This window comes from Acanthisitta chloris, unplaced genomic scaffold (genome assembly GCF_000695815.1).
Source record: "Acanthisitta chloris isolate BGI_N310 unplaced genomic scaffold, ASM69581v1 scaffold1245, whole genome shotgun sequence".
Lineage (NCBI taxonomy): Eukaryota > Metazoa > Chordata > Aves > Passeriformes > Acanthisittidae > Acanthisitta > Acanthisitta chloris.
Genome location: NW_008675147.1, coordinates 87,309 through 114,005, shown reverse-complemented (window position 1 = coordinate 114,005; position 26,697 = coordinate 87,309). Strand labels below are relative to the sequence as shown.

Genomic DNA, 26,697 nt, shown 5'->3' with positions numbered 1-26,697 from the left:
ACATCTTAGCCCAATTTTCAACAGAAATGTCTTATTGATTACCTCGTCAATGAAAGTGATGGATCCATTGACTTTCACTATGCCTATTTGCTCACTCTGAAGGGAAGGGTGGCTACGGATACGAAGCCCTGCACTGTCCTTGGCCACAAATTTGCGAACCTAAGAGAAGCAAAGAAAGACAGTAAGGAAGAAAAAAATTGGAACAGAGCTTGCAGAGTAAAAAGAAATAGGTTTAACAGATTCTGAAACATCAGTGATGAGGCAGCAGTCTTATAGTTACAGTTTGTTGCTAGTTTCCCATGGCTGCTGTGTGTAACTTCATTTTTTTTTACTAAAACCAATAAAATTATCATATTCAGAAAACCCCTTAATATAAACATACATTGACTCAGTCTTGGAAATATTTCTGTTATATCCTACAATAATCAGTACAAGGTTCTGATTCTTTTAACACACACATGTATTATTCATTCTGGCAAGTTTCAACAGATTTGCCCTTACAAATTTGGTGTTTTCCACAACTGCTCAGCCTAGAGTTATCATTTCTCAGTTGTGCTACCATAGCATTCTCTTTAGTCAGCATTTTAGCCAAAATCTGAATGTATTTCCTAGCTGAAGAGTTTAACTAACCATTCTAAACTAGAAAAAACCAGATTTTTCCACTTCTTTATTTTCCAAATAGCTATTTCAATACTTTCTCCCTTTTTCACAGAAGGTTAGATCAGATGCTCCTTCCTATTAGTTTGACTTACTGCAGCTCCCAAAGTCTCCCAGTTGTTATTCACTACCATTTTTTCACCATTCAAACATATTATCAGGCACCTGTTCCACAAAGAACAAACGTAAACTTCCCTTTTTGTCTCTGGTTTTGAAAATAATACATTCTATGCATATGGTATAAAACCATTTTGTTGGAAGGTTATTTTCAAACTCGACAAGTAAAACTGATAAAGGTATCAATGCAAGTGTGGATTTAATCTGTAACTTTATAACATAAAGCACAGAATGATATGTAAGGAATAAACTCAGTAAAAGATAATAAACAGTTGACTGCATGAATTATTTTTCCCCTAAATAAATCATTTATTTTAATAAATGGTATTTACTCTAAGGCTAATTTAAAACAAACAAAAAACAACATAAAAAAAAATAGAAGCATGTAAAACAGTTCAAACGCAACTGACACCAAAATGTGCAATTTTTGCTTATTAACCATCCTCTTACTCAAAATATTAAGATTCTCTCAACTGACAAATCTAAGACTTCCAAGGTCCTTGTAAAAGTGTGAGGGGACTGACAGCATTCTCAACATAGAAAAGCCTATAAACAAAGCCTTGCAAATTAGAGGTCCTTGCATTGTTAACTCAAAATGTTACTTCAGAAAATCATATGACAGTTTGCTAGAACTTGGATTAAAACCCTCCATTTAGAGGAAGAACTCACACTCTGGATTTGAATACACACAGGCCTGGAAAGAGCCCTTTGCAGCAGCTAGTTAACTAGTTAATAGAAAACTTCACTATATTAACTACAAACTGTTTAGGGGTCAGATCCACTGACAGGCAACACAACCAAAAAAACTCAACATAACTGTGTCTTCTTTCTGATATAGCACCTCTCTGCTTGGAATATTTCTGTACGGCACAAGGGTTCAGTAACTGTCCCATAACATCCCCATGGTCAGTTCTTTCATGGAGCACACACGAACTGGATTGCAACTACATTAAGTGACTAAGGCAGAAGGACCTAACAACTAGGATGTACATCTCCCTTCCAGTGCAGTGCAGTTTTCAAGAGCTCTGCTGCTGTGCTTTCTTATCTGACACATCTGCCAAGAAGCACACCTTGCAGAACAGAAAGGAGTGTTGCAAAACAAGTAGGGGATTGACCCTCTACGAATGGATGACAGAAACCACTCCCTGTACAAAGCTTTTGGGTTTGGTGGTTGTTTTTTTGTTTTGTAGTTGATGCTAGCTTCTTGTTCAGCCATGTCATAACAGTAGAAACAATCAAAACATGTTAAGTGACCAATCATTCTGGTACCAGTCTTCCATCTTCAAATTGAGCTAAACTAGAACTGCTTTCTTCTAGCTGGTTCCAACTACCCTGAATTACATTACATATCTTGAAAGATGTTTTCTTCAATGGGATGTGGAATTGAGTTTCCTGCAAATTACTTAATTTAAATTTCACAGCCAATGAGAGGACTGGCTGTGAATTATTATGGGTCACACACTGCTGAATACAGATCACTATCATCATCTCCTTTACTAACCTGGATGCACAGAAAAAAAATCAGACTTTCATCTGACTTCAAATAACAGGGAGTACACAAATAGAAAAATCATAATATAGTATCCATTTTCAGCTTGCAAGTCAAGTAAGGTTTGAATACAAAACTGGAACGTTCCACTGTCTCAATGAAAATATTTTGGAGTTTCTAGTTGAGAACAGATCACCACTGAGAACACACTGTCCTTGGCTTCAGAAACATGGAGCACAGCACAGTAACTACCTTTCTGTGTTATTTAAAATACTTCTGTTCACACATAGAGAATTATCCTAACCTGGCTTGTCACATGATTTATTATGGCACCGAAGAAAGAAGACTGATAAGATTATTTACCATGAAAAGTCTACTTTACTTTTGCAGCAGGCTCTACAGACACTATACACAGAACAAAGATGCTCCTCTTTCAGAGACTACAGCTTGGAACAAGAAACGAGACATGCAAGCAGATTAAACACTAGGTAATGCCTCAGAACACCAGAGGACTAACTTTTGTCAAGTATTTTAAACTGTCATGAAGACTGTTACTTGACAACATAGGAGTTTTTATGCATGAACTAGGCACCTCAATTTCCACTGGAATAATTGCAAAGACAGACAGAATAGTTCCATCCAGCAATTTATCTCTTCTCAAACCAGATATCTCTCAACTTGGTGACAGCAAATAACACATATGATCATCAGCTTGGATGGAGGTATCATTAAGTTGAGCGAGATGAGTCTTCCCAAGTAGGAATTGGGAGTTTTAAATCGGATAATGAACTAACCAGGACGTTTTCCTTCCAAGAAAAGGAAAAGAGTCTGAAAGTAGCTTTTTGGGGAGAAAAAACAAATAGCAATTATGAATAAATATTGCATTAAAAACTAAACACAAATTTATTGGCTTTACTTTGAGGTGTGGCTGCAGGGAAAACAATCTAGTGTCAGAAGCAGATGCTGGACACATTCACAGACTGGGGAACTGTACAACAAAGTCACTGCCTCTAGGTTGTTCTGAAAGCTGGAAAAAGCTAAATCAGGATGCACTGTATAAGTAAGCTGATGAACACCTGATCCTTTTTGCAATGATCCTTTTTGTTTGTAACTGTATTTCTTAACCACTTTCCCAATTTTAATAAGATGAGGACAGACAACCTTGAGGTACTTCAGAATTCCATATCTTTTAATACAGGTTTATTCAATGAAAAAAATATTCCGTGCCTCGTTTAGTATCTCTTTGCATTCAAGAGGAACTGCAAGGTGGTTCCCTTATCTGGGCATTTTCCTTATAGCACTGCCACACATTTCAGCTTTCTTCATTTGTGTCTACTTTAGTCCTTCAGGGTGGTGAAATGCCAAGGTGAAGTGGGGAAGTGAAGTGCTACAAAAAGGATACTGTTTAAAAACAAATAATGCTATTCTAAGAAAGGAAAAAATTTCCAAAGAAACTAGTTATGGATTTTATACAGACTGAAGATCCTTATGATAAAAATCTTCCTAAAGCCCTTCATGCAACTATGTACAATATCAAAGAAAAACAACTAATAATACTGCAGAATTCAGTCTGTAGCTTTAATAATAGGTGTGCAATGTTTGTGTGACAAGCCAAGACTAAGGCAATTCTGTAGAGCTTCTAACAGTCTTATAGATGGATAGACACAAAGACAATGGAATGAATACATTTCATTTTATCCAGTATATTAATTTCATTCCGTTTAGCATGTTAAACTCCTTAAGTCCAGCACCACTACCACAAGATAAAGTATACATTAAACAACAATAAAATCCCACCCAAATATAACTAGTTTATATCTGATTTAGATTATTTTTTATAATCTTTTTTTTTTTCAGTTCTCCAAACCTTGTTTGGCTGAGGCTCTGCTTTTGGTTTAATAAGTTGGGTTCCAGGTGGTATCATTCCCTTTGGAGGATCTTTTACTTTCACTTCTAGTCCAGCATCTACAAGCAAACAAAGACTAAGTTAAAAAAAATAAATATAAGGGGATATATCAGTTACACAGTAACTACAGTCTATCTGTGCTACAACTCAGAGTAGGCAAAATAACCACTTGTATATCTCTCGGCCATAAACAACACTTGCAGTTGCTACATGCTGCAAGGTATTATTTTCTGAACATTTGTATTTTCATGTGCAGAAATTCAGAGATATAACAGCACGAAATTGTATGAGGTATCCGTCACACCTTATGTACAAAGCACAACTAGGTAATTCTGTATCCCAATAATGTCTATAGGGTTATGTTTCAAGGAATGGTGAACAGAGAAGAGTTCAATGCTTGAGGGCTGCAAGTGAAAGCTTCTGGACAGACAATATTTTATCGTGCTGTACTGCTGAGGTGCCAATTGCAACCCCTGAGAAACAAGGTAAAAGCCTGAAAAGACAAATTATGCAACCAGAAAAGGTATATAATCTAAACAGTCAGCATCTTTAATTACAAACACTGTTATAAAACCAGATGTACTAGAAAAATATCTCAATACAGTAACATTCTTGTTTGTGAAGAGAGATGCATGTAAGTACATGTTAAGAAAGACACATGAAAGCAACAGTTAAAATTTAAGTAATAGAGAGATAAAGCCTTGAGTAATAACCTCAAAAGAAACTGTCTCAGCAATCACTGTTAAGGCCAAACTACAACATAATGGCTTCAGTAGGTAGTTTCAGGTTTTTTGTTTCATTTTACAGAGTGACCCTTTGAAAAGAAACATCTTGAAAAGCATCATCCAGACCTAGCAAAAAAACTTGGTTTCAGTAACATCTTTGTAAACAAGAATGGAAGTAACAGAAGGAATCTAGAAGCATCAAGAACATAAAAGCTTTTAAACAGAGAGAAACTAAGTGTTATGAGTACTGAAGCAGTTAATAGTTGTCAGAATTGAGAGGGCACAGTCAGGTATTATGACTGAACCAGAACAGAAGTTCCATTGCAGAAAACAGGTGTGGATAAGTATTAGGAGTATACTCACACCTGTTTACTAACAAAGGTTAACAGTTGCATTTTAGCATTTCTAAATGTTAACCCTACACAATGTCACTGAGGATGGTACAATCTGTGTGAAAACATAACAGCAGCTGACTTAAACTACAGCGTAAATTTTGCTCCAGGATGATACACCGGAAAAAAATACAATGGAGTGCACTGGAAGTTCCTATGAAGGCAAATGTTCCTGTTTGAGGAACAAAATATACTCACTGATAATGGTATTTTATAGATCTTACCTTCTCTAGCTGACACATAAACCAGCATCCCATTCCAATTATGTGTATTTGTCCTTATGAGTACCACTACCTATTTACGAAAGGTGCTGTAGAGCATTGGGAAAGGGGAGCTGTTGGTGCTGCTGGAGCTGGTGAATTCAGACTCTCAGATCAGGGCCTAATTACAACACTTCTTACTGCTTCTACTTTCTACAATGTTTGTACTACCACCTTCAGCATATCACCAGTAAAACTGATGTGAGAGCATTCAAGATACAGAGTGTTTTTGAAGGGGCACTTGTCCCACCGTATGCTCTAGTATCTCATAGTGTAGTCCTTACGACTAGGCAAGCCAACTAACAGATTTTCAAGGAAGGAGCAAAAAGCATTTTAAAATTAGTACAAATAACTGAGACTTAAGGTAGATTCTCAGTTAAGACCACACTTCTCAATTTCACACAGAAGAAATGACACTATGTACTCCTGCATCACCAGGAACAATTTCCCCTTCCCTTAGCTTCTTCAGTGTTGGGCTGGGTTTTTTCCACTTTAAGTATATTTCTGTCACTCTCAGCTGAAACAACACATTTTTCTTTCAACATTGAGAGTTGAGAACAAGAGAGTCTGTGAATCTGGTACCCTAATCACATTATAAATACATGGTTTTCAACATGTATACTCGTTTCCATGTGAGAATAGCTATGGTCTTTATTTCTTTTGACTGAAGAGGGATTTACATCTGAACCAAAACTTGGCTGCTATGTTTTGCTATCAACTGTAATATTAAATCTTAAGAGCACCAAGACATAAATTTATCAGTATACAAAGTGGATATAAATAAATGCTTAAATACAGTGAAAATTAAGTACCTATTTCAATGCCATCTATAGTAACGTGAATGGTATAGAGACCAACAGCTCCAGGAGTCCAGTTTGCACAGTATGTACCATCATTATTGACTCTGATCAACATGTTTTCACTGGGTCTAGGCATAAACACAACAATTAAAATTATTAAACAGTTATTGTCTTCTTGGAGACCATCTGTAATATTTAGTTTGGAAAACGACTCGACTTTTTTCTATCAGATCATCTAAGTACCATTTTTCCCTTTCCAATGTACTAACCCCCTATTAATTATGATGTAAATATAAGCCTTATGCAACATTTATTTATAGCAAATTATGAAAGAACACATTCAGAGAGACAATGAGGAAATCAAATAGGGAATCAACATTAGAACAATTAAGAATTAAAGATTTTAAATAAAATCACTACCTGTAAGAAAAAATATAGTACTTGACTTTTGTGTTTCTACCTTTAGACATGATTACCTATCAGTCACGGTTTGTGAGTCTGGGTGTAAGCAGAAGTGACAGAACATGTTAATTTTAGTCCCTATGAAAAAAAATTCTTTAATGTTTACCTCTTTGGTGTTGGTGAAGCAAAGCGCAGTTCTTCAAAGGAATAATTTTCATATGCCTATAAACAGATGAAATACAAACAAAATCTCAATTCAAACCAACAATTCTCATTTATACTAATGTCTTGAATAACTGTAATCAGAGCACTTTCTCAAAGAATACATTCATCTAGTTTTACACTCACCAGAAGCATTGATCAGGGAACCAGAAAAATTCCAAACCACAGAAATGTATGTACATACATGAAAAGAGTACCAACACCTTCTCTTTAAATAGCCATTATCTAGAGAATAAAACCAGCCACTGCTAATAAAGATCTTTGCTCACAGTCAAGTCTTTCAATCTCTTCTATTCTGACTAGCAAAAAAGCCTTTGAGTAAAGGTAGTGCATTGAACAGATACACAAACAATTTTATCTCTTTTACTATGCTGAGCTCTGATTTCTTCCTATGTTCACGAGTTGTAGTTTTCAGTATAGATTCACTGCAACACTTCAACTCTATATGGATACACTGGTTTGACTTCCCCTCCTGTTTTCATTTCTCCCAAGTGACTCAGACTACTTTATTAATGAGGGTAACCAAAATCAAAGACAACTTTTCTTTTTAAATGCTAATCCAGTCTAACTGCTTTAAAGTTCAGGCAAATGAGCCTTTTGATGCACATAGTTTTATGCTGAACTTCAATATAAACAAAGTAGTTTGCAATTAATGTATTTTCAGATTGTGACCAAAATTAAATACACATTTTTCCCTCTCTGTTGCATACCTTTACACACTTTGAATGCTGAATTTTATAATTATATTACTAAAAATGACAGTAATTTACCTTCATCATTGTAATAGCAATATATCGAGCTTCTTTTACTATCATTGGCTCATAGGAAGAATCAAGCTTTGGAGAAGGAAGTCCTCCAAAGGTCATATCACTGCTGGGGGAAGCAGCTGTTGCAGGACTCCCTGGTATCCGTTGTACCTTTTTAACTTGCTCTTGTTGCAAAGATGTTTTTTTCTGAGAAACAGGAATAGCTTTGACTTCTACCTGCAATAAGACGTGGAATAGAGAACACAATTCAGAGAGAGAATACACATGCACATTCTTTTGGATTTGATACAGTACAGCAACAAAGTGCTTAGGGCACTCATTGTAAATCCTGCTGTGTCAAACCCCAGTGCATCTCTGCTTAACAATTTGCAAAGCCAAGCACAGCACCTCTGAAAAAACATCAACGTACTGGAGAAAAGCACCTAACTGACTTGGCACACGATCAGTAAGGGCCAGTGTCAGTTCTGCCAGTCCCAGAGCACTCCTGGGGAAGCAGCATGTATGCCTAACTAAGTTTTCCCACAACAAAAACGCTACAAAGTAGAGAGAAAGACTTCCAAAAGAATGCACAGGTTTCAGAGGGAATCATCAGGACCTGCTAGATCTGATTAGCAGCAGCCAGACTGGATCTTGGCTAGCTCTGCTCTACTCCATCAGCACTGTACCTTTATACTCTGCTTTTTAACATGTATTTTAACTGACTGACTTTTCCCCAGAGGTACCACAGACCTCCATTAGTGCAGGTCACAGTCAGCTGTACAGAGTTTTCTAGGGACAAAGAGACAGACTATCTGGAAAAGTTTATGCATTACTCATCCTAAATCTACAATAAAGTACACTTAAATACTGCAGTTTTAACACACAGTTCAATCAAAATTTTACTTAATTTACTAGCAGTTACATCACTGTTAATGTTGATTGATTAAATTGAATTAAGATTCTGTTACTTTAATATATTTGTGAACAATAATTAAATAATAAATCCAGAAATAATTTTGATTATATTTTGACATATTTTTTTCCTGATTTGAGAGCTTTTATCACAGGAATCATGCCTTTGTAAAAGGTACTTCATCTACTACTAAAGCCCAGTTAACAGTGGGCTTTAAAACACAGAAGTAACCTGATTTATGAGAACTACATGAAAACCATTTTGTGTTCAATTTGTTTTCTTTATATTGCTTGGCTACTTCAAATCAAGCAGTCCACTTCACACATATCACATAGGTTTTATCCCAAAATGTGCAAAGGTGTTCTAGTTCTACCTAAGGCTGTGGAGAACACTTCTGTCCCAGCATTAAAAATCAGTGATTAAATGAAGAGGCTGAAGGCAAGTTCAAGAACCCCAGACCTTGCCAGTTATTTCTATTAATTACAAAGACTACAGGAACTTCCAAATATTAGAAACAGAAAAGACAAAAGTACTGTTCTAATCTAAAATAAGGTAACTATAAGATGGTCCATATCAATGCGCTTCTGAATCTTTCTTCCATCATATTTATTCAGTCTATGATTCATAATACACTTTCCTGGTTTACAAATTAAAAAATAGATTCTTGTCACTTTAACACATCATCACCATCAAACCTCACTTACAGCTGATTATTTCCAGAACTACACGTGTAGCTCATTACAGACAAGTTATAAATTGCATGAAATGGTGTTGGCATAATAAGGAATTTGATAATTTTGTGGATTTAGAGATAACAAAGTCTGACTACACTGAATTCATGAATGCCACTTTCTGGCCCATACAAGACTATTCTGTGGAATATCCACAATAAAAACTAGGGAATGGCACGATGAAGCAGAAGAAGAGCCAACAATGCTGTAATTACCTTCATATTAGGAACATGAACAACATCCCCATACTGGTCTTTTGTTTGTACCGTAATAACAGTTGGCCAACCACATCGGATGTCATCCTTATTCAAAAGCAATGATGTTTTCTGAGGATCAGCATATGAATCTGGCTGAAGCCACCTACAGCAAAGAAATCCACTTCACATTAAAATCTCTTATAGCCTCCAAATATAAAGTCTTATTATGTACCAATGTGACTTCTGGCTAAGAAAGGATGCAGAAGGGCTGAGTACATATGTATTTTTACCTAATGTATTAATAAAAACAATACAGTCAAATAATTTTTAATATTAAAGGTAACTATTACAGTTCTACAGCCAGTTTTATAGAGAAGAAACAGTTTTACCTTGCAAGTCGTCCACCACTTGATCCTGGTACACAAGCAATGAAATCCTCCAGAAATGACTGCTCATTGCTTTGTACCTGTAGAGGAAGACTTCCTTCCAGAGCTTCCAAAATTGTTGGGGAGTGAGATAATGCCAAGCCTTTCCCAAGAATGCCAGAATGAGATTTGCACACCTGTGTTTTGGCAGAGGTGGGGGTGAAAGATGGAGACAAAACAGCTTTTCACTATCTTATATGTTGACACTTTCCCATAACACGACACAATGGGTATAGACATTTGGGGCATTGAAAACTGTTCAAGGAGAAGAATAAACTTTACTCTGATGCAGGTTTAAAAAAAAGTCAGCTCAGTCTACCGATCAATAATCTATGCCAAAAGAGATTAAATGAACTTGAGTTGAGGGAGAATTTCTGGAGGAAAGAATAAGATTACATGTTAAGAGTATCCTAAACTGCTGATTTGTGAGAAGAATGAAAAAGCCATTCTGGAAATGTGACTAAGCAGCATGTTTCAAAAGAAAATAAAAGGCTGGAGAGACAGCTTATAGAAAGGTAGATTTCTTACTGCATGCAAACTCCTAGACTGCATTTTGAATTAGAACACGATGGTCCAAGAACAGATGGATGAGAAAATATTTCTTCGAAGGAACACCTGACTTCTCCCAGACAATCTCTCCTTACTCTTTTGTAATCTAAAGCCTATGCAATGGTGTCAGACTGTAGCACTGATGTTTTTTTACCAAGTACTGTGACAACTGAATGTCAAAACATTTGCCCTGAAGATAGCTAGGAAGGACATTACGCAGTTCATCATCAGCTAGGGGCTATACATAGGGAGCTACTGACCAGGATTGGTTTCCATCACAACCAACAAGATGCCATCAACAAAACATGACAATTGCAATCACATTATTTGGGACCTGATTAATGCTACTGCTCAGCCAAAAAAGTGATTGCATTTCTCTAATTACAAAGACATGTAAAGGATTAATTTTGCTAACACTGAAAATTTGCTAAATAGTGCAACTTAAGCCAAATACTTAGACATTTTGAAATACTTGGTCATCTAACTTTCTATGTAGTATTTTATGCTTTTTTTTCTATGCAGATTTATTATAGAAATATTTAATGCAGATACTAAACTTCTCTAAAACTTTCTTAAACTGTTTCATAACAAGCAGGATTCCATTCTATTATAAAAAACCTGCAAGTGATTTTCATTGGTAGCAGTCAAAAAGTTTCAATGCAATTTTGTGTGTCAGTCTGTTGCAATGTATGAAAAGCTCACATACCTGTAATGCAGCCTCCTCAAGTATCTCAAGATCCTCTTCAAATTCACTACCTGCTGTGAAAACAAAGATGTAGTTTTATTAACACTAATACTGACAATTATCTATATATTACAGAATATGAAATTCTGTTTTGTGAAGCGTTTTATATTACAAAATTTAAGTTTGCATAATGATGTGCCGTATTGTTTAACCAGCAGCTCGAGTATTCCTATTTTCAAGCAGCACAGTAAACATGCAGTATTGTGTAGTTCAGTGCACACGCAAATAAACAATGAATGTTACACAGAACAAATATTTGGTGCTGATCTTCTTATCATCAAGACAGCATGTATGGCAAATCTTTGGATGTGACTAGATATGAACAGAATAAGATTTCAGGAGGCCAAGATGGCTTCTGGGAAGCGGCACCTAGGAGTATGCACCAGCTGCTCCCTTTCAAGAGCTTACCCCAGTAACATTACTTGCAAACCTGACAAACTCCGTGCAATTTTGTAAATTCCAATTCCTCCTAAAACATAAATTCAAATACATTCTACTATACAATACTTTGTTCTCACAAACACAACTTGTAAGTCTGGCTCCAGGGTGACTAGAATTGCCAAACACAGTCTTTTAACAGAAGAGTAAAACAGATGAGGTTACCATATTTCTACTCTCTCTCAAAAACATGTCAGGCAATTCTACTAATCAGATGAGAGAAAGAAAAATAAGAATTAAATCCCAAGGCATTTTTAAAATTCAAAGAAATAAAGATGTGTAAAAACGCAGCTCTCAGGAAGACCTTCTACCAAATTTGAAACAAGTACATAAGTAATAATGGTAAATACATCAGTTAATTCCACACAGCTGTTTAAGTTACATCTTTGCCATAGACCAGACCTCTCTCGGGAAGGAGTATTCTAGATTTGTGTCTTGGAGACCTGGCAAGGCAGAAGAATGACCTTTTGAAACAGTACTGGGGTGTACTCTCAAAGACAGTTTTACTCATATATCAAGGAATCACTGTCCAGTTCATCTTTCTTTGGAGCAAAAAAGGTTAAAACCCTCTTGATGTTCTTCAAAACACAACTTTTTCCTAATGGTTCTAGAAGAATTCCTGGACAACTATTTGGCTCCTTGCATACTGAATATACCTACTACAACAATTACTAAAATGTGAGGTACCTCTTTGTGAAGGACAACCTCCTTCAACATACCAACATAAATCATACAAATAAAGCTGAAAAAAGAAGGATCCTCAAGGATGTTTGTAAAAACTAGTAATGCTGATTTGAAATCAGTTCAATCACGCTATTTCCTTGACAGAAGGTTCATGTAGTTTGCCATCTTCATCAAAACTGCCAGATATTATGAGCACTTAGGTGGAGTCACAGGTCTAAAGAGAATCTAGGAAAATGGAGCAGGATTTACCTCACCTGCTTTTTGGCAATGAAGAATGAGGCACTGAGCTCTGACCTAGGTATTACAAGACAGCTTTACAGCAAATGAAGGAGAAACAGGTTCCTCCTCCAGGTGAATGATTTAATTTTTCTCACATCTTCATCTAAGTACAAAATGAACCATCCTTTGAAGATGTCAAAATTACAAGAAGGTTAGAACTACTACCTTAGCTATAGATGTCTAAGTTACAAATGCCAAAGTTCAGGCAAAGCAAATTAAGTAGCTAAATATTTTGTGGAGTGAGCCTTTTTCCTAGGTTATTTTCTTTAGCCTGTATACATACACACACAAAAAAAAGATAAAGTCGTAGAAATTATAAAATAAAGTATGAAAAGTCGACTGCAAAGGGCCTCTTTTTCTGCCATAGTGCTTTTCTGAGACAGGAAACAAAACACTTAGACAAAGGAAAATCACAGACAACTGAAAACCATTGTACAGTGGCTGGACAGTAATTTCCATTTTCAAATACAACCACTGCTGCCTGTGATTCAGTTTTGTTTATTCACAGGGTCCAGTGGTCTTGTAGAGCAACAATACACAAGTATAGCATTAGCACTGTAATATTATTATCAGCAACATTAACAGACTTGGTTGAAGTCCTTGAGTTGATGTTAGGTAAACGGTTAGATAAACCAACTGTACTTATGTCAGCAATCAGGAAAGCCCTTAGAGACAATTCATCTATCCCTCCTCTTTTGCAGATCATACACAACCACTTTTAGAGGTGGCTGAGACTGCACAGGTAACTTAAACTGCATGTTTTATCTCAAATTTCTATATGAAAGCACATAAAGCCAATCTATGTGCCACCGACTTTCCCTAGTTGTCTTAGGCATTCAAATTTAGAACAAATCCAAAAACCTCCCTACAGAGAAGTGCTAAGTATTAGAAAACATCACAAATTAAATTAGAAGAATTTCAATTTCAGCTTTTTTTTCTTTTTGTTGCATATGAGAACAGCAGGATAAATAGGTCCTGGGGAAGTCAACCAAACTAAGGAGTTTGTAAGAATAGAGTTGAGGATACTATTTAAACTACAGAATTGCCTGTACTTTTGAGAGTGAAATACAGATCTACGAGTGCAATTGAGGTGCCTATTTAAAACAAAGTAAGAAATTTGCACATTCAAATACACAAGCAAAATACTGGGTTTAAAAATTCAAATTAGGTTTTTGTGGTTATAACAAATCAGGATCAATGTATGACTGCTCATTAATACACTTCGTCTCATTAACAATATCTGAGCTCACATTTGTGCTCCTAAATTAAAATGGTCAAGGAGATCTCATTATATGAGTCCATTTTTCCTACATACTGATGCTGTTTAGAACAAATTATACTACACAGAATATGGCTGCATCATTACGAGGTTGATTAGATTCAATCTCCATATCCATTTTCATAAACTCGGTTTTGTTTACATTTTAAATTGCTTTTGGGTTACTGTAAACCTTTATTTGCTGCATCTGCTGTAAAAGTATGCAATTTGCTTTGTAATTTCAAGAAAAGCTATAGCAGAAATATTTTTGGCTACAAGGTCTACAGATGCAATAATCACTTTCATTTTTGAACAATTTTAAATTTTGTAATTCAATGTTGCAATTTTTTCATTCAGAAAGGTGTGGTGTGCAGGGAGAAAAAAAAAACAGTGAAAGAGAAATACAAAGATGATACCTGCACATTTGTGAAGCCCCACGAGGAAACTGTGAGAGACAGCTCACACAGTGATACGCTACCTGTGGATGGGGTGAGTCCGTTCAGACTTCAATGACCGCGTCTCCCTCCTCCCCACATGCAGGTGAAGGGAAAAGGGCAAGCAGAAAACACCTTCACTTTATTACCTTGTTTGATTAATTCAGTTTTGAGAATCGATTTTATATCATTCTCTCTAAAAGCAACATTAACACTTATATGTAGTATTAATTCAGAAATCACAAACCATGAGGAAATAACAATGTATGTTCTTTGAGTCACTTACCAATAGGCAGTGCTAGATCTTTCTTCATCAAAGCTGCTGCACATGATCCTCCCAGATTTGCCAGTTCTTTCTCCAGTTGAATAATACCCTTCAAAGTAAAACACATTTCAAAACAAAATTAGTGTCTCAAAAAACAGAGCAAAGAATATGTTTCCCTGACACTGCTTTATCCTATGAGATATTATTTGTGTGCCCCAGTTTGAAGTTTCTCAGCAAAATATTTCTTGTCATACAGCTACTGTCATGTTTTGTTGTGACAAAGGACAATGTACCAAAATTTTTAGAATAATTTCAACTCAGCAGACTACCACAGCTATTAAAAAAACCCAAAAAACCCTTTTCAATAATATTTTTATTAAAGTATTCCAAATGAATAATGTATATAACAAAAAATGTTGAAACTTTTATGAAGTTAATTTAAAAATATTTTGCTAATGTTATTTATTCAGAAGTGGAAATGCAAGTATTTGTACACCTAAAAAAATAGCCTTATAGGAGAGATTTAATAGGTGTAGCAATTACAGCCATTTAACTTTTTCCTTACCTCATCAGATCCTGGACTAAATTCGTATCCAATTGCATAACATTTGAAGCCATAAAAACAAGCTTTTTCATCCTTCACATAGTCTGATGCAGTCTCCAGAGAGAAAAGAGCTTCGTTTCCTTACAGGAAGTAAAGGGATACATAAAATAAATACATAAATAAGAATATTTATCCACTTCTTGTATATTTCTTCTACATGAGCATGTAAACCCCAGGTTTATATGTAACATGTGACACAAAACCATGAAAAACACATGGATCAACACTTTGGCCAAGAAACCTAATATAAACATAATCAACCAATGTACAAACAATGGCTCACAATGAACTCTTGCCAGCTTGGAGAAAGACAATCCTTCAACTTAGTTTTCTGAGAGAATTTTGCAGAAAAAGCAAACTTTCTTTCATTATTTTAGTAACTCATATTGCTAGCAATTATTAATTATGCTAGTAATTGTTAATTATTGCTGTATCTATTTATTACCTGGCAATACTAATACCATGGTAGGCCATCCCGAAGATCCCGAGAATTTTTTCAGTTCTATCCATGAATTAAGGTTTTCATGAACAGAAGCATGCTTTGGTCCAAACCCCAGGCTCTGTGCAATTCTGACAGGAATTAGCAAACGAAGAACATCCTCTGACTGAGCAGTGCCACACTGAGTGTCAAACTCTATTGTTATCCACCTGACACATTCAGGAAAAGTCACCTAAACCAAAACAATAGTTTAATTAGGCCCAAGTTTTGGGGGTTGTTGAGGTGTTTATTACATTTACATCTTCATTTCCATCTGGTTTTAACTCATTAGGCTACAAAAGTGATTTCATTATGTAATTCTGTAAAATTGTTTTGATATGCTTCAAATTAACATAGCAATAAATTAACCTCATTTATTCTTCATATATGTTCATATAAGTTCATATATGCCAGAAGAGATTTACACCTTACTCAATTATAATCATGCATTATAACTTATTATTCAGATTAATTATATGCACTGACACCATTTCTGATTGTTTTTAAGAGCTTTCTATACATTCACTAAACAGCTACACTCTTCTACAAACACTGCACTATCATATACCTTTCTAAACTCAAACTTCAACAAACATACTGAATATTTGTTTTGTACCATCCTAGGGACATACAGAGCAGCTGAATCACACATGTGAAACTTGGGTTAAAACTCCCAGTAGGTTTCACTATGCTTAATTGAGAAAACGTTTTGGCTAGAAAGAAGTACAGCGTAATATGGGAAACTATCTCCTATATTGGACAATATGAATTATCATCCATGGCATCAACTTTTCAGAAGGTAAATGCTGACTCAACAAAACCCACACACCAAGCTTTTAAGAAACTGCACATGCACTTGGAAATGGTGCTTACCTTATAGTGCGTAACAGAGGCAGGTTTGTAGGGATGCTCACTTTCTACAACAGCATAGTGATTGGAGGTAGTACAAGCTGAGAGCCCTTGCTCTGGTTGGTTTCCAGTGGTGCTGTCTGTAGACTGATTTGGGTTAAAAGCTGGAGGGGCATATTTCTGATTCAAAACTGCCACAGAAGGAAGTAGTTGTTGTACTAGGCCAAAGACCTCAACAGCAACCTGTAACATAACATCACAGGCAATAAAGAATTATTTGGTGAAAACAATACTTTCAAACTTACATTTCCTACAATAGTTGCTTTGGATATTCTCACAATATGACTAACTACAATTCATTTGGTCATTTACCAATTCTCCATCTATATAATCCTGACAGGAGAAGCATCACTACATTAATCTCAAATACTCCTCTTGGAGACTCAACAAAGCTGAAAGAACAATCTGTATACAGCTGAGAGACACTTTCACTAAAATAACTTCTACTGAGTAACTTGAGCATTAACAAACAATAAGCATGAGTTAACAGAAAGCAAATACCATACTAAAGTCATAGTTTAGCTATACTTTATAACAACAATAATAGCTTTATTTTTAAATATTCAACATATTTTAATGCATGTTTAGAATTGCATTGTTCCCTGTAACCTTTATGACATTTTCAAAGGAGAGGAACACTTCAAAGCACTTGGTTGTTCTAAACACTGGTTCATCACAGAAACAAGGTAACTAAAACCTGAAACTCTTCTTAATGAAATGTCTGCTAGACTTTCAGTGGACAGTTCATTTTCCTCCCCCTTTAAAGAGAAGTTAGAAAGAGCTTACAGCTCATGAAAAAGTAATAAAAGGCAATAGTGTCTACTAAGTAAGATTAATTACATTTGTAAATCTAGAAACAAATTTCAAGAGTATTCCAGACCAGAAGAATGCTATGCCACTAGAAAGTAACAGATGTCAGTATAGCTGAGATCTTCTCATCTCTAAATTTGATGGAAGTTACCTTCATTTAATGAGCACATGCTTTAGATGTTTGCTGCAAAAATAAAATTTATGTAACACAGAAGACATTTCATCCCACCAGTGCTCATCAATGAGTCGTAAAGAAGAGCCTTCTAACTCCTTGTCTTTTCCTACTGCTAGTCTGTCATATTTCTCTCTGCTTCCTTAAGGTATTCTTTTCATGTTTTCAATGCAAGTTTAAAAAAGTAATTACATGCTTTTAAAATTCTTGACTCTTGGAAAATTCATAATGAGTCATGTGGTCAAATATAAACCACAAATCCATAAAAGAGTAAGAAATCAAGACATTCAGATTTTCAGAATAAACCTTTTCCTTGCATAACATTCTTGAATTTCTTCAGTAATTTCTGCTGAGGAACATACCTTGGGAATTGCTGCTGCTACTGGTCCTATGTAGGCTATTATGAGGGGAAGCAGCATCGAAAACAGACTGGACGAACTGAGCAATTCTGGAATGTCTTCAGCTAAACAAAGATAATTACAACAGATATTATTAGCAAATGTCAGTTAAACTTCTATTTTCTAGACTATTTTACTTCAAATTGTTATATCTGGGCATTGTCAAATTCTGAATCTGTCAAGTTCACCTGAGTTAGACTTGTCATTACATAGAGTTCTCTAAAAAATTTCTTCCTCTTACAGAATTATTTTACTGCAATCTTCGCCCTTTTGTGAAACTCTTTTCAAACTTTTTATGGTATAAAAGTTACCAGAGCGAACTCCTCCCATGCCAAATCAACTTTTACAGCATTATGTAATATTCTGGACATTTTGTCTACACAGGCTAACGTCTACACTTCTCAAAAACAGATGTTTAAGTGCTTATAAATTCATTACATTCATCAGTCTTAATGATCATCACCACTGTGAAAAACATGCAATAAAATTTAGAATGGACCCACCATGGCATATCTTTAGGAAATAAAGAATCTCATCAGCTTTAATATACTTGCTGAGTTACTGAACAAATTTATACAAGGTATCTGATTAAGATATCTCAAGTGCAACTTAATGACATAGAAAGTTACCCACAGTTCGACACCTACAGGAATGAAATGTAAGTGAAATATTCTTTGGAAAGCAAAAGGGAAATATCACAACCCTTGTATTAGTAATATTCTACTATTATTGCTCGCTATCAAACTGAAAGGTTTTGAAAAGTAAATTTTGAGAAGTACATGTTCACAAGCCTTACCATCTACAGCAAGAGCCCTGTGCAACAAGTCTTTGGCTGCTCGTACAACAGCACTCACGACAGAAAGAGCCCTGCTACAATTTTTGTCTTCTTCGTTAGCTTTATTCAACAGCTGTGATTGCAGATCTCCATCATACTCACTCCTGAACAGTGGAATAAGTTAAAGTAAGTTCACAAAATACAATATTATGTTAAAAAATGACTGATTTTTGGCATAGAATAAGCAAAAGAATTAATTTATGATAAACAATAAAGGAATCAAAGAAACCATGGAAGATATTTTGGAGACAATGCCTCAGTGTTGGCTACTTGCAATGACTTCTATTTTTATTTGGCAGAAAGTATAAAAAGTCTTTCTCTGAAACGTTTCTTTTGACTAATTGCCTTCAAACCATAGAAATGTATTAATTGCTATGCTCTTCCATGGCCAACCACCTATCTTGATAAAAACAGAGCGACACTAAATGCACCACAGAAATGAGTAAAACCCTTCCAATGGATATTTCTGCAGGATCATAACAGAGAAAAAGATTCTCTCTCCCTATGCCAAAGACTCATTTTGGTTCTGAAATACAATTTCTGGCTTACCCTTAACAAATATTGTTCTCTTTTAAATCCACTCTGTATGTCAAGTTAGGCTCTTCTAAACAACATTACGCACAAAACCATTTCAATAAGGTAAATAAGAAGTGTGGTTTGATTTAACTTTTCCCAAAGCAGTCAATTAACAATAACAAACTAATTCAAGCTCTCAATATCCAGTGATTAAGCCTTAGCACAGAGAATCAAAATCACTTAGTCAACATGTAAAACAAAATTTTCCATTCTCTTTCGGCTATCTTACATTTGTCCAGAAAGATCTGATATTTCAAAACATCATTCCAGAACATTAATATTTCAGGACTCACACCTCAGAATGCTCAAAAACCTCACTTTGAACAGTTCAGTGAACAGGAATACCTGTCCTTCTCTATAACTAAATCATTTTTACAAAAAAGATTATTTCATTTTGTCTAAGTACCCTAGAACTGCAGTTTTACTGTCAGCCTCAAGCCTACTCCATTTGAATTTATTACTGACTGACAGTGGCTGCAACTTTTCCAATGAATCCCTCCAAAACTTTCCCACCCTCATCAGAAATGTGTTAACATGCTTCTTTCAGGATGTCCTTTCTTTGTATATGCATAAACAACAATTCTATTTGTGCTTGAGCATCCTTCAAAAAAAATCAAATGGGTCTCTTACAATCTCTGATCTGTAACAGTCGACCGAATATTTGTTCCTTGGCTGTAGACAAATCAAAACCTCAAGTCATTATATATCCAACTGTGAAACCTCAAACTAAGTCCATAATTATAGTCATGCACCAGAAAACACTTAAGATTCTATTGTCCATGCAAATATCAATAGATGCTGTGATTACAGACAGCAGCTGCAAATTTTTCCAACATAACCTAATTTATTCTGTAACAGTTCTGAGCTGTGGCACTACCATCTTTTAGAAGCTTCTTGGATTTTTAACAAAATTGAAAAAACTGAGCCTGTTCAGATCTCAAGACAGGACCTGGGTCTGGTTTTTGCCATATTATTAAATAAGAACACCTTAAAGCTTCCATTACTGAAATTATGTCCTTTGCTTTTCTGAAATCAAAGAAATTGTTATTTCCCCTATATTTCCTCTTTTGCCTATATAAAAGCTAGGAATGAAAATACAAGTTTTGCTTCCCTTCTTGCCTCCTTCTTATACAATGATACTTCCCAATTATGATACTTCCTAATAAATTCCTCTAAATGCTGGAGGAATTCCCAAAACACATGTCCAAGATTCCAGGAGACTAAATCAACGACAGTATCATGACATGCACCACTGCCATTCCATTCTTTAATAAGCAATTCCTGGGTTTACTGACAAGCAGTATCTTTTGAGTCCTCAAGCACAGCCAATCCCATGTATTAACACAGTTTAGAGCTATTCTGTAACTTCAAATATACCATTGACTGTAATTTTGCTGGCCACTTTTATTTCTGCACATTTTAGCTCCTTTAAAACTTTCTTAACAAAAATATGTTTTTGGGCTTGTGAGCCGAAAATACATCACTTAAAGCATTACTTATTTTATCCTCTTCATCTTTCATTAGGCAGGTACATCTCACACATAATTAAACATAAAAGTAAATTATTATTCCTTGCTCCTTTTATTCCTTGCAACTTCTGTTGATCAGCCTTTAATGACAAAAATTGAGACTTGAGTAAAAGGCCTGAGACCTTTTTTTTGCTGTACAGATAATGGCAGCCATTCACACACTTAGGTGATGACACAGTTTGAAAATCATGCTCTCATACATATCAGGGTAAGCACCTTGAACATAAAAAAAGCAATGCTTTCTACAAAAGCACTACCATAAGTGAATTCCTACTGCTATCCTGAAAGGCTAAAGTACAGCTTGCCTGAAGGGCAGTCAGATGTTTCAGCTGATTTTCTTCAGGCAGTTTCAATTTCTCTTCTTATACCTCTAAACTCTTAAATAACAGAGGAGCCAGTTCCTATATAAAAGGACCTTGCTTCTCTACATGATGCAGTCATTTTTGGAAACAGAGGAAAGAACTGAATAAATCAGAGAGAAACATTCCAGTGAATAGTCTCTCAAAAATCTCATAGGATATAGAAAAAAAACAGAAATTGAAGTAGTGCATCCTACCAGTTCCCTACATTACAGCTTTAAAGCAGTAAACAATGGACCTTTTAAGACAGGTCAATCATCAAATTAATAGCCAAGTCAAAAGAAACAGAGAACCTAAGACAAGACTGGAAGAGGCACCACAAACACACTCAGGATATATTTATTTCTGTTACTTCTTAGAAACAGATGTGGTGTAATAGCACTATGACGGTTTTATTCACTTTTCTTAGAAATGGACCATGACAACATACAAACCTGTAATAAAGAATCTGAGGAATCTGTCCTCGTGTTTGGTTAGTGCCATTACTGCTCAGACTACACGTACTAAACGTAAACGTTACACCGTCTGGACACTGAACTGTGGTCATCCCACCATCTCCATTGGCAGTCCGGCTCCCGTAATTCCTCAAACGAACTGCGTATTTCACATTTTCCTTCAAAAGGAGAGCAAAAAATAGTATGCAGCATAAAACAAGTACCTAAGGCTTCATGGTATTATGAAAGCTTTTATTTTACACAAATACTGCAGAGTCTGCAAACTCCCTCAAAGCATTCTACAAATGAAATTAACCAAACAAGATCCAGCAGTTAACAAAAATCAAAGCTGTTCAACATTCCCAAACTATGGACCATATTTAAATATTACTACTAATTAAGTGAATAGTAACCAGGTATCCAAGAAAATTAAACACTAAGTTGCCTAAAGCTGCACATTCATTAATATTCTGAAGTTACTAAGCAACTACAATCTATCTTCTATTACAAAAACTACGATTTAATTTCTTTTACCTGTCAGGATTTGAATTTGTCAGTTACAGGTTGAAACAGACTTTATAAAGCACAGGTCAAAATCAGCTTGTGAATGTGTACACAACAAAACAACCCCAGTTTACACTGAAGACTTCAATTTTTATCTACAGAAGATGCATAAAACCTAAAGATGGACACTTAATTTCACTTACCTTCAGTGGCACGACCTTGTCAAGTCTGATTTCAGCTATGTCACTGGGAGAATCATCTGTGGTGTAAGTTCCTTTAACCAGTTCTAAAGATGTCCATCTATGAGAATGAGCTGAATCTCCAGTATGATCACTCTGATTCAAAGAAACAAAGTCATTTTAACATACTTATAATGTAAACACATGACACACTCATGCAATTGTGCAAGCTGTGTTTTGTTTGCATAAGTTATAACACATAACATTACAAATAAAACAAAGACGAAAAACCTGTTCAGAGTGACAGTAAAACCTATCTCCTACAAAGGAAATTACTGAGCAGAGAGGTTAATTTCCCACAGTAACCTACACTTGCCCTTTGAAAGAGATTAGAACCATCAGTTACAGTGAACACTGGGTGTAAAAGAAGAGAGGTTTTTCTTCATTACAAGAACCCACAATGCAGTTTTACGCTGCTTCTAAGACAGTACATTAACAGCACATGAAATATCTGCAGGTAGAGTTTGACCATGCTGGTAGGCTATTACCCTTTCCTTCAATTTTTGGTTTTAACTTGGTCTCCTTCATTTCTTATTTTCAGTCACAGTTTGTAGAGACATAACTGATACTAATTTACATTTAGCTCCAGAAAGTGAAAAGCCCACTACATTTCAAATATTATCTGTAATAAAGTGAAGGCTCAAGACCATAACTAAGATAAGGACCCTACTAGCTATGGTATGCAGCTTGCAATACCACAAAAATCACCACCACAAGCAAACCAAAACACCCTACTTATCAGTGCATCATTTTACTGGCAGCCTAGCTTGTATAAGAATATTACAATATTACATTGTAAAACATACTACAAAAAACTCTGAGGTTACTTTTGTTCAAACTGTTTTCTCAAATGCAGTACTTACATCATCAGCTAACACCTCCAACTCATATTCATGAATTCCTCCTCCACCATAAACAGAAAATCCTACTACAACTACACCAGGTTTGTCAACAGAAAAACAAATTGCATCAGGGGATCCATTCCCAGTATTCCAGCTTCTTCCCTGACTTGTTTTAGTGAATCTGTTTGGAGTGGATTTGACAGAATGGAGAGAGTTCAGCCCATCAACCTGTGGAAAGTTATATACAGACATTAGAAAATATTAACTGTTCAATGTTAGACAACTTCAATAAAGCAAAGTTAAGTGAATTAAATTACCAGATTTTCAACTGGTTAAGTTTTAAAAGTCAAATCATAAACCGCAGTAGATGCCACTACTGAGCCTTCTAGTCAATACTGATTAAAAAGAAAAAAAGAAAGTTGTAATTTCTGGTAATTAGGAGTTAACTAGGAATACTCAGGAATCTGATTCTTTATTTATGTCATGGTAAAAACATCTTTGATCAAGATGTCATCAAAAACTTGGTTCTTTCTGTGAAAAAGGTCTGTTGATGGTACAGTAACAGCCCTTAATAAAATCAAATTTCCATCATTTAACAAAGTTACAGTCTAATGAAAGGATATTTGAGTATGTGCATGCACTGATACTCAGGCAAAAAGAGAAGCACTCGAAAAAATTTGCCATTTTTGTAAACAATCTACAGCATTCTGCAACCATAATCAAGTAGCTAATTATCAACAGGACTTCCCTAACATAGCGAATACATATTTTTAAACTCATGCAAGATATCTGAGCTACTGAAAACTGAGCATTCCAGCAGCTGTGAAAGATCTGCACACCTATAAAATACCTGTCACAGCCAATATCACACTCGTAATATACTTGTCCTGAAAGACTTCTAGCAACGATTCTATAGCAGTTTTACCTCAGATCCTAACGCTGATGCTGTAAGCTCACTCACAATACTAGCAAGCAACCCACAGGTATTAGAAACCAGATGTGAGGAGAAAAGTTCATTTTCTCTTCTGAGGCTGTTCCGCACTGGTAAAACAACAATGACCAACATCTTTTCCAGCACTTCCCGAAAGCTTGTCATTCCTGAAACATTTTCTTCACTCTGCAGTATAAAGAAAAACAATGACAATGACAAATGACATTGTTATTAAAAAAAGCCAAAACATACAGATTTTCAAACATGGTAAGCATTACATGATTGAAAAATCTGTGACTTCACAAGGATAACAAGTGTCTATAGGGTGGAAAAAACCAAATTAAGTTTTCAAAGCTATCAGAGCGTGCAATTCTTCATCAAAAAAACTGACCAATATTCTTCATTTCCTGAATGAGGTGGTGACAACTTTGTTTATTGCATTGGAAAGATATCACATAATGGCCTACAGGAATATAGTCCCCAGCTTAACTGTGTGTTTTATGAAGAGCAGAAAACCTTTGAGATTATCTTTTGCTAAGGTCTCTGGCTGCTCAAAACTTTTGGTACTGGTAGACTTAACAACTATCCTGTATTTACCTTTCCTGCATCATTTATAATATCATATTATCTTACCCTTCTTGTCCTCTGAAGTGAATACTATTTAGTCGTCCCATGTCTTTATCATCTTTACCCTTTTCATTCTTGTAGATCTATTCTAGAATAACAGAACTGCAAAAATACAGCATTCAAGAGCCTTTGACTAGGAAATTGTTTAATAACCTTTGCTAGAACTACATGAGCTGGATTCCCTTGTTGACTCCTTTAAAGACTCCAATTTGAGACATGGCTTTTATTACCAAACCTCTGCTGACTCTCTCAAAACACCAAATCTATCGACATGTTCCTTCTCGTGATCACGTGAAAAAGCTGGAGAACTGTTGCAGAAAACACTATGCAACAGAATACAACTCCAAAGTTTATTTCTTCCAATTTAATATTCCACAATAATAACAATTTTTGCTCATTCTCCAAACAAGAAATAATTGGAATATTTCAGACTGAAAGATGAAAATTGGGAAAAAAATAAGAAGTTTCTGAAAAAAGCTTTTTGGAAAAAAAAACACTCAGGAAAATTGAGCTACATCGTTATAGAGCCAGAACTTCAACTTACATAACTGCCTTATGTTGCAAAGTAAAAGAAGTAATTCAATTTTTAGAACACATCCTAACCTGACTAAGTTTTTCCATATGTGCAACCAGAAGAGGAAAACGATGGGCCAGAGCAGAGTCATTCTCAGTGCTGACTTGTTTAACCATTGAGCGCAGCAAGGCCTCTCCATCATAAGCAATTGGAAAGATAGAGGTCAGTTTTACTGAAGTATGGCAGAGAGCAGACATCACAGCTGCAAGAAGTCGGCTGCTGGAGGTTTTGAAGTTGGCTTCCTGGATGTCCTAAAAACATAAGAAGAAATTAACAGAATGGAACCATTGCACTGGAAGTAAACAAGGGAGAAACTCCTTTTGAACGTCTCCAGTTTTAGCACATTTATCAGAATAATTTGGAGAAAGCTTTCCTATGAATTTTACATTACCGTCTCCTCATAAGCTTGCATTTAAATCTTCAAAACTGGAGTAATTAAAATGCCTTGGTTGACATATTTTCAAATAATAAACACATTTTATATTACTTTTGAAATGATGGTATCCTTTGAACACAAATCTTTTATTATAATTAGCCAAACAATTTAATTAGAGTAAGACATTAAAGAACTGATTCTTCCTTGAAATTGTATATACTCAATGAATTTTCATGCAAAGCAGCAAACTGTTTACATCTCACTGCAAGCAATGCAAACAACTACACCATTTAGACATGGGATGCTCATTTACAATAAGCAAAATACTTAGATGTTGATTATAGAATAATATTGCCAGCTGCTTCTCATGTACTTGGCTGGATCAGAGCACTGCTGTAGTATTTAATAATGAAGAATTATTCAAGTGTTAGTGGTAAAAAATTCCACATGTATCTTCTTAAGCAACATGCAGCAAGAGTAAGCACATATAAGGCATGGTCTCAGTATTGAAAAAGCAGGTGCTGACAGTTACCAGCACTACAAATTTTTTTCACTGTCCCAACGAGAATCTTAAAGCTAAGGGAGACAAAGCTCCTAGGCTCTCATTGAGCTTGGGAAAAATAACAAAGTTACAAAGCCAAAACTCAATTAGTAAAAAACCCCACAAACCATAGCAGAACCCAAGCTGCAAACCAGGATAAACACAAAAAAAGGAAAAAAAGTTTTAAATACTGCTTGGCTTCAATTTGAGCAAAAGGGTAAGCTAAACCATAATATTTTCTTGTGTCATTTTAGTGTACCTGGTCCAAACAGTTCAGCAAGTCACAAAGACATGCCCACTGGAGAGCTGGTGTTGGATAAAATGA

At 35.5% G+C, this 26,697-nt stretch overlaps 1 protein-coding gene across 1 annotated transcript in view; it reads right to left on the bottom strand.

The window, feature by feature from the left end:
• Positions 1-42: 42 nt before the first annotated feature.
• MYCBP2 (MYC binding protein 2, E3 ubiquitin protein ligase) overlaps positions 43-26,697 on the bottom strand; it is a gene marked incomplete at both ends in the record, with an annotated part of 94,603 nt that continues 67,948 nt past the window's right edge. The window contains 20 exons of the mRNA XM_009075586.1: positions 43-159; positions 4,131-4,228; positions 6,359-6,474; positions 6,915-6,970; positions 7,741-7,953; positions 9,576-9,720; positions 9,947-10,119; positions 11,238-11,283; positions 14,652-14,743; positions 15,200-15,318; positions 15,684-15,909; positions 16,590-16,808; positions 17,970-18,070; positions 18,802-18,944; positions 21,739-21,917; positions 22,446-22,577; positions 23,345-23,551; positions 24,249-24,440; positions 25,485-25,706; positions 26,632-26,697. The exon at positions 26,632-26,697 is cut by the window's right edge and continues 209 nt beyond it. Coding sequence (XP_009073834.1) covers positions 43-159; positions 4,131-4,228; positions 6,359-6,474; positions 6,915-6,970; positions 7,741-7,953; positions 9,576-9,720; positions 9,947-10,119; positions 11,238-11,283; positions 14,652-14,743; positions 15,200-15,318; positions 15,684-15,909; positions 16,590-16,808; positions 17,970-18,070; positions 18,802-18,944; positions 21,739-21,917; positions 22,446-22,577; positions 23,345-23,551; positions 24,249-24,440; positions 25,485-25,706; positions 26,632-26,697 — 2,862 coding nt within the window. The remainder of the gene's footprint in view (positions 160-4,130; positions 4,229-6,358; positions 6,475-6,914; positions 6,971-7,740; positions 7,954-9,575; positions 9,721-9,946; positions 10,120-11,237; positions 11,284-14,651; positions 14,744-15,199; positions 15,319-15,683; positions 15,910-16,589; positions 16,809-17,969; positions 18,071-18,801; positions 18,945-21,738; positions 21,918-22,445; positions 22,578-23,344; positions 23,552-24,248; positions 24,441-25,484; positions 25,707-26,631) is intronic.